We start from the raw sequence: 9107 nt of genomic DNA, 5'->3' as shown, positions 1-9107 counted from the left end.
ACGGGATTATTTTCTGAGATATGAAGGTGCGTTTTGTTCACTGTGTGTTTTCCACTATATTTTCTGAGAAGGGTGCTAGACTCCTTGTGATTGTAGAGACCCCATAAGCAGATGCTGCTTTAAAACAACTTCTCTTATGAGTGTGTCTGATGTCTTCTTTCGCCTGGAGTCTAAACTCACTGAAGAGGCTATTTGAGGTTTCTACAGTAGTTGGAGAAGAGCAGAGTGTCTTTTTGGGGAGAACGGTGGCTGCAGAGGGAAATAGAGGAGAGTTTCCCAACACATGGGAAGGGATCCGGGGCTGGGGGACCTTCTAGCAGCAGCCATACCCTAACAGTTCACCCTGAGGAGGCACAGCCTCAGGAGGCCTGGCTGTGTGGAGGCTCGGGGAGGTAGGATCCTATTACCGAGGCTTTGGGTCCTGGCAGGGTCCTGGGCATCAGACCAGGCAAAATGCCCAGAGCTGCTGATTCCAGGGTCCCCTGTAGGCTGGCCACAGCCATCTGCTGTGGTCATGACATACTGGAGGCTACAGGGCCTGCCCCGTATCTGAGGGGTCACAAACACTTTCCAGCTTCCTTTGCTACCCCTAGGGTAGGAGCATTTGCAGTGACTGATATTGGATTTCCTGCCAGCTCAGTACAATGGCAAGTTTATTTGATTTCTTGGAAATTAAGTTGAAACTTCTGTACTTAGATTGGTGACGGTTGGTTTACTCCTGAGATGGTTAGAAATTCATAGCAGGCCCAGAGTACAGTCAGATGGGTGGGAAGTCAGCATATGATTCTTTCCTTCCTTCCTCCATTCAAGCACTGTTTTTAAATATCAGCATGTGACAGGCCCAGGATGCAAAGACACCCAGGGTGGAAGGACACAGCCGCCCCTTAGGAGCTTGTGGTCTAGTAGGAGACAGGCAGGTGAGCAGCAGCTCCTGAAGGCTCCTGAGACCGGGTCACAGGATACCAGATCAGAATGGGGGCTATTTAGGTCAGGGCTCTCAGGCCAGGACTCTTTTCATTACATGGTGGTTCCTTACTGAGCACCATCTGGGTGTCTCAGCGTTGCTAATGGCACACAGCAGAGGGTTCATGAGATCTCGTTTAGAAATTTAAAAATTAGAGTAAACCAGTACCACTAAAATCAAATTCTTCTGTGCCCTGGAGTGTGGTTCCCATACTCCATCCCCATAGAGTAGCTCTAGGCTCCCACCTGCCCTCTCATCCACCCAATCCTGACTTTGCACTTTGCCCAGCCATTGCATCTGCATTTATTAAGGGCCCTCTGGGTGTGCACAACACTGAACTGGATGAAATCTGATCAACCACGAAGAAGGTGAAACAAAGGAAAGATGGCATCAGCAGTCTCAAAGTCTCATGAGTGACACCAACACGATCAAACTCCCCCACGCTGTCCTCTGTGGCAAGGAAAGGTGGGCCTGGTAGCTTAGGGGAACAGAGACTGCTAGCACATGCAAGGGCCAGGAGAAGAGGGGGCTCCAGGACTCATTATTCCCAAGCTCCAGGCCTGACATGAAAAGATCATTGAGGAATGATGGGGAAGGAAACTTCACAAACTTCCAGGATGGATGTGATAAAACACAGGTTTTCTCCTGCCCATGGTTGTCCAGCCACAGGAAAAACAGCTTAGCACACTGAGAAGCTGTCTAACTCCATCCTTTCTCCACTGCCTGTGTCTCTCTGCAGGAGTAAATTAATAAGTCAGGAGTTAGGACCCAGAGCTATGTCTTGGCCGCACACGCAGCAGCCTGGAAATCAAAGAAGTGCACTTAGGAAACACGCCAGGCTCTGCCCGTTCCAGGTGTCTGCTTCCCCTGGGTTCCACTTTGAACCCTCCATTTTCTTTTCAAAACCTTCTTTTCTGAGGGAAGTGCTCTGTTGCTAAAAAGGAAGACATTTTCTTTCCAAAACTGACATCAGGATGCTCACAGATCTCATCCTGGTGCTCATCGTCCTGGGCGTCAACCCCTCAGGTAGGCGCAAGTTACACTCGATTAAAACTATGGCTGTAGAGTTATTTAAGCAAAGGAGCAAAACTGTGGTGTTGATGATGTTAGTATTACAAAATGTAACGCATAGGATACATTTAGGAGAATATTTAAAGTGTGTGGTTCTGTGAAATCTGGTTTTTGCTAAAGAAATCATATCTGTGAATTTTGTAATGTTTACCTTTTTGTCATTTATTGTGTTACTCCTGAATCATTATGAGCTTAGTAGGAAGATATAAAAGCAGGAAAAATGTTATGAATGTCACGCAGAGAATTGTTAAACTATTTGGTACAGAAATTTACTACATCAACATTTTTATATCGTATTTACTAATAATTACTATGTATGTTTGTCAAATATATCCTTAGACCTATGTAAGTATTTTAATAAACTTGTGTACATAGGTAGATTTAGCATATTTGTATATCACTATTAAACAAAAACATGTCAAATGTCTATGAATGTATGTGTGTTTTACAACACTATTATCCAGCTGAAAATAGAGGACTTATTGATATGGAAAGATGAAAAACTAAAGGAGAGAGAGGCAGAAAGAGTAAGAGAGAGAAAGTGGGAGAAAGAGAAAGGGACAGAGAGAGAGAGAAAGAGAGAGACAGAAGGAGAGGGAAAGAACAAAGAGAGAAAAAAGAAAAGGAAAGAGGAAGCAAACACTGCAAAGTTTCAGGGACAAGGGTCATTTACACCTGCCAGTTTTTGAGGTTTTGGGACAATTTCACTTTGTGGAACTTAGGAACAGAAAACTCTTCCCATTGAACTAGATGTTCTGAAGCCAGGAACCAGATGGTGAGAAAAGTGTCATTCCATTAGCAATTTGTATATTTTTCAATATACAAATTGAAATTTACAAATTTCAGTATACAAATTGAAATCAAAAGTACTTCTGCCCCATTTGATTATCGCAGTTTTCAGGTGAAGAACTGGAGGCACTGAGAGAGATTTGCCCAAACCCAAATTCCAGAGTTAAAAGTCCTGGGGCTGTGAGGTATATCTGACCTAACCTTCAAAAACATCCTTTCCTCATATTAGGGACTCAAAGCCCCGCAGAGTCATTTCCAAGTGCAGAGAGCATCAAACCTACTTTCAAATACCACAAAATTTGGTCTTGGCAGTCTTAAATGCAGTTTGACAATCCTAATAACAAAGATCAACTTTTGTGTGTTGCAGCATATAATTAATATCCGTGTATCTGTTGCTCTTCTGCCTTGATTTCTTAGGGTATCTGATTTACTATGAAAGAATGGATTCCTACCGTTATTTTCCCAGGGAAATTACCTCGCTGGTTAGTGGGGGTATTTGGCATAACCATTCTCGGCTGCACTGGGCCTTGTCCTCTACACACAGTAACGACTACGTAAGGAACCTGGAGTTGGCGGAGAACCTGGTGCTTGCTCTCTACCATGTAGGTGGCAAGAGCTCAGGAACATGTTCTGAGCTGTGCACACCTCTCATGGCTCTATAATAAATCTTGTAGCCTGTATGTAATCTTACATTTGTGAATATTTCTAGGTCCATCAGCGTCTGCTTATATTTGTAGATCTGCCCCACCTTTCCTTAATTTATTTCATTTTACCAAAAGAAGATAGTTTCTTTTTGTTACACAAAACTACTTTTTTCCAAATCACAAGGGGCTAACCCTTCATTTGTGTATTCTGGCTTTGGTAAAACGGATACTCGGGTACGGCCAGGGGACATATCTCATATTGCAATTTCACATTTTATGTGTTGGCGTCTGCTCCAAAAAGCAGGATTGTGCCTTATCCACCTTCCCATCTTCTTACTACATGATATAGTCACTCAATGAATATGTATTGAGCATCTGCTGTATCCTAGGAATGGTACAGTGTGTAGCAATGCAAGAGGGAATAAAACAAAGTCATTCTAGTAAGCTCTCATGCTAGTGAGAATCCTGTGTTATTTATTATTCGATTTCACCCTGAGGGCTAGCCCTGTGTGTTGACCAAAGAGGCTACCGTATTTGTGATATGATTGTTTTTTTAAAAAGATGGTAATAACCGAAGGCAAAATCAAAATATAACAAGAAGTATCAGAGCAAAAAATATGTATCTCCCAATCATGCTTGTTAAAGTTTGAAACTCTTAAATTGTTTCTTTATCCTACTGGCTGAGGATAAATAGTTGAGTTATCAATAAAACCATAAATAATCATCTGATGTTTTGCTTGTTAAATCTGATCGGTTATTTATACCTTGGTATGAGGGAGTTTGTCAAAATCTTGCTGAAAGTGGGTGTTGATATGGGGGTGGGAAGAGAGAAGGATCTGAGGGTCTAAAGAAAGGAACGTGATAAAAAATAAAGAGACCAGAAGGTCAAGTCTTTGGTTCCAAAGGAAACTGTATCTCACACTGGTCCTGGGCACCTGCTCCATGTCTCTCAGGCCTTTTCTCACTGGGGTAGAGAGAACCCAGACTTCCCACGGGGCGTGAGTCCTCTGCAATCCTTGACCGTTTTGCTTGCTTTTACCTGGTTTCACTCTCTGTTGAGATAGACAGCAGTCATGAGCAACCTGCTGTTCCCAGCCAAAGGCACATCTTGAATCTGGCTCTCTTTTGTGCCTTGGAAACAGCAAGTGTCTGGCATTAATAGGCTGCATTTTACGACTGTTTCATGAATGTAAAGATTCTAAAAGCAAAGGACACGTGAGCTGCTGGGGCCTCGGCCATCATTCACTTCTTACTTTTATCGGGAGATGCCAAATGCTTGGAATCAGGACCAGAATTTATGTCTTTAAATCTGTGTCTTTAAATCTACATAAAATAAATATCTGTTGGAGTCGTGTTCTAATGAATGAGGAGTTTGGCAAGGAACTCCACATTCAGAGCCAAGGGCTCTCCTGGAGGCCTGTGCTGCCTGAGTCCCACATGCAGGAAATAAAGAGCACAAGGCAGAGGCTACATCTCTGTCTCCAGATAGAAGCCTTCACATAGGCAAGCTCTCTGATTCACTCTCTTCTTTCCTTTCCTATGGAGTTGCCTGTCTGGCCCCAAAGGAGACATTTTGACAAAGAAAAATGGGATGAAGATTAAGCATGAAGAAGACAGAGAGGAGAGAAGTGGGGGAGAACAGGAACCTAGGAGAACAGCAAAATTTCTCTTTTACCAAGAGATGTGGTGAAAAGCTTTAAGAGGCAGCAAAGAGCCAGGCACAGTGGCTCAAGCCATAATCCCAGCACTTTGGGAAGCCAAGGCGAGAGGACTGTCTGAGCCCACGGGTTCAAGACCAGCCTGGGCAGCATGGTGAGACTTCGTCTTTACAATATGTCAAAAAATTAGCTGGGCACGGTAGCGCGCGTAGTTCTGGCTACTTGGAAAGCTGAGATGGAAGGATCACCAGAATGCAGCAGGTCAATGCTGGGGTGGCTGTGAGCATGCTACTGTACTCCAGCCTGGGCGATGGAGTGAGACTCCAACTCAAAAAAAAAAAAGAGAGAGACAGCAGACAGCCTCTAAAGATGTTGAACTGAACTGTGTGTGTGCATGTGCTGTGGGGGATAGGACTAAAGGCAAGGAGACTGGGGGAGCCATGGTCAACCTGAAGCAGGAATGCACCCTCACTGAAAAGTGTGGGGTGTTCACCTCAGGGAGAGCAGTCACAGAGCGGTGCCCACTGAGGAGGTCCTGGGCAGAGCCCTTGGTACCAGGTGCCAACTACAGCAAAGGGAGACTCAAGCAGGGTGACAAAACACAGTCACCAAGGCCGAGAGTCTCCCTACAAGCAAGTGTCATTTGTGACATGTTTTAGACTATCTATCTTGCTTTAAACAACAGTAAAGCATTTTGGAAAATACAATGCTAACAACAAAACAGCAAATACATGTTCATAGAATTGAGTTGTTGAAACAATTTCTGTGGTAATAAGGAGACCAGAGTGGAGATGACAATCATTTGCTCCCCTCAATCTATAAAATATTATGAACTGGTGAAAAGACTGCTGGCCCTGCCATCAGAAGGTCACGTGGGCTACTCATAAGCTGGACCACCCTGGGCAAGCGTCCTCTCAGTGACCTAGTGCCATCACCTGTAGAGTGAGGGTTAGGTGATCTTGGAGATCCTTCTCAGCTTTGTCTTAGCTTCTTTAGCATTTTGCTTTCCCTGCATTTTTCCCTGATGTTGAAATTGAGAAATCTAACCTTCCCAAAGAGATACATCTGCAGCAAGAGTCACCTATCTTTCAAGAGCAGTTTCTTGATTTCTCAATGGATCACTGAGATAGATCTTAGAATACTGTCTGACCAATTTAAAATGTAAGTCAGTTTGTAAAAATTTGGTCTACACACAACTTTTCAGGAATCCACTTATTACTTAAAACAAAGACCGCTTATCCAGGGCCTCCTGAACACAGCTGTGATTTTCCACTGTGGAGCAGTGGGCCAGGCCCACTCTGCCTCCCTCCCCCAGGCCACAGAAAGCTTCTGCTAAGGCCTTTGGTTCATGCATCCATTCATTTGTTCATTCATCAAACATTATCAAATATTGATGGAGACCTTGGCCTCAAAGGAACAACTGTGAGAAGCACTTTCCTTTCTCATAACGTCCGCCTTCATAAGAAAGACCGACCATAAACATTTCCAGGCCTGTCCTCTAAGTCTGCTCCAATAACGCCATTAACTTCAGCTTCTATTTTGGAAAGATTCAGGAAATTTGAAGATGCTAGGCAGAAAGCATTTAACATTTGGCTTTTTTGTTTTCCTGGTAAGGTCTGTTTTGGTCAGATGAGTTTTTTATTTTTTGAGTGGGGGGGTCTCACTCTGTTGCCCAGGCTAGAGGGCAGTGGCACAGTCATGACTCATTGCAGACTCGACCTCCTGGGCTCAGGTGATCCTTCCACCTCAGCCTCCCAAGTAGCTGGAACTACAGGTGTGCACTACCATACCTGGCTAGTATTTTGATTTTTCATAGAGATGAGGACTTACTATGTTGCCCAAGTTGGTCTTGAACTCCTGGAGTCAAGCAATCCTGCCTCAGACTCTCAAAATGTTGGGTTTACAGTTGTGAGTCACCGCACATGGCCATGAAGAGATTTGTGTAGTCTGCAGTGGCTGCCATAACAGTATACAATAGACTGGATGGCTTAGACAACAAGCATTTTTATTCTCTCACAATTCTGCAGGCTAGAAATCCATGATTAAAAGTGCTAGAAAATTCAGTTTCCAGTGAGTGCTCCCTTCCTGGCTTGCAGACTCTGTCTCCAAACAGTCACATTGGGGGTTAGGACCTCAATATTTGATTTGCAGGGCATAAACATTCAGTCTCTAACAGTCAGTGGAGGCTCATGCTTTTTTCCCCTTGATTCAGATGGAAGGCTCCCCTCCTCACAGGGGTCACACAGGTGGTAGTGCATGCAGGACCTGGAGAGTAGAGCTGCCCATTTCCCTTGGGTCCTGGTAAAAAACAGAATCCTGACCTCCACACAGAGGGCACAACTGTGCAACAGCAAGTACTGGGGATGACCGGGTTGTAATTTTAGATTTTCCTTACTGACATGCAACTCCATCTCCCTTCAAAATGACTGTAAAATCTTCCTTCCAGGAAAGGAAGTTTAAGGTTATGGTCCCTGATCTTCTTCAGAAACTCTCTCACATGTCCAGAATTCTCCTGCCTCAGGGTTGTCTGCACTAAGAAACCTGTGTGTGAGTGAGTGAGTGAGTGAGTGCATGCGTGTGTGTGCATCCGTGCTGGTTCAGGCATTCTTCAGTTGTTCCCAGCTTCCCTGGGGCATCTTTGCTTATTGTGAGATGACATCTTAAGTAATTTGTGCTAATTGGGCTAACAGGGACTCAGGAAGTTCAGCTCACTGGCAGCCTCAGCAACAATCAGGTGGTGGGAGCATCAGTCAGGGAGGCATCCAGATGCTGACCACAGCAGCCACAGAGGCTTAGCCAAACTGGGAATTGTTTTTCTCACATATCAAGAAATTTGAAAGGAGGTAATCCAAGGATATCAGGACCCAGGTGCTATGTGCCCTTCTGTTCTGCCTTTGTATGTGTAGCTTTCCCCAGGCCTGCCAGAAGCATGTGGCAAAACCTCTAGTTACAGGCAGGAAAGAGAAGGGTGTGTCAGATCAGGCTCATCCTCCTTAATAGCCTTTCCTACAGACCCCATTGGCTTCTTTTGTATCTAATTAGCCACATGTGCCATAGGCTACCCTAGCTGCAAGGGATTCAGGAATGAAGCATTTTGAGCAATCCTGAATACATTTTACGTCTGTTGCCAGGGAAGAAGGGAGAATGCCTGCTGGGCAGGGAACTGGCAGTGAATGTCACATGCTGCGGTGGTTTGAATGTGTCTACCAGAGTTCATGTGCTGGAAACCTGCCCCCCAATGTGGCAGTGTTGAGAGGTGGGGCCCGACAGAAGGTGTTTGGATCATGGGGATACCAACCTCATGAATGGATTAATGCCATTATGTTGGCAATGTGTTTGCTCCTTTGTCTCTCTCTCACTCTCTCTTTGCCTATCCGTCATGGGAGGGCACAGCAGGAAGGTCCTCAACAGACACTGGTCCCTTGATTTTGGAGCCAGTAAATTTCTATTCATTAAAAATACCCCAGGCTATGGTATTCTGTTATAGTTGCTCAAAACAGATGAAGACAAGTACCTTTCATACAAGATTCTCTGCCTTAGAGGTGAGGGATGCCTGCCATAGGGGAGGGCTGGAGGAGGAGGAGGATAGCAGTGTCTTCACTGCTTCCCCCTTCTCCTGAGAAACTCAGGTCTGGTGGCTCAAACTCTCCAAAAACCACTGGTAAAACCAAGCTGGGAAGCTGACTGTGCTGTTACTTGACCATTTGTTCAGCCAACCACTGTTTGCTCAGCAGTTGCTGTATGGCAGTCACTGTTCTGAAGTAGGGGATGCAGTAGAAGACCAGTTCTTGACCTCCTGGAGTTGGCCTTGTCTAGGGGCAGATAGTCATTTGATGAGTAAGTGCTATGATGGAAGTTCAAATACACTTAAGGGAGAGTGGGGAGGGTTTTTTTTGTTTTTTGTTGTTGTTGTTGTTGTTGTTTTGAGTTGGAGTCTCACTCTTTCGCCCAGACTGGAGTGCAGTGGCCGCTCCCAGCCAC

The 9107-nt window shown here is 44.8% G+C and overlaps 1 protein-coding gene across 1 annotated transcript in view; it reads left to right on the top strand.

Moving 5' to 3' along the window:
- The first annotated feature begins 1823 nt into the window (after positions 1–1823).
- CHRNB3 (cholinergic receptor nicotinic beta 3 subunit) overlaps positions 1824–9107 on the top strand; it is a 31026-nt gene continuing 23742 nt past the window's right edge. Inside the window, exon 1 of the mRNA XM_008054991.1 lies at positions 1824–1990. Coding sequence (XP_008053182.1) covers positions 1939–1990 — 52 coding nt within the window. The 5' untranslated portion in view covers positions 1824–1938. The remainder of the gene's footprint in view (positions 1991–9107) is intronic.

Source organism: Carlito syrichta, unplaced genomic scaffold (assembly GCF_000164805.1).
Source record: "Carlito syrichta isolate Samal-C Ts95f unplaced genomic scaffold, Tarsius_syrichta-2.0.1 Scaffold301626, whole genome shotgun sequence".
Lineage (NCBI taxonomy): Eukaryota > Metazoa > Chordata > Mammalia > Primates > Tarsiidae > Carlito > Carlito syrichta.
Note: the sequence above shows the minus strand (reverse complement) of the source record. Positions and strands in the feature narration are given on the sequence as shown.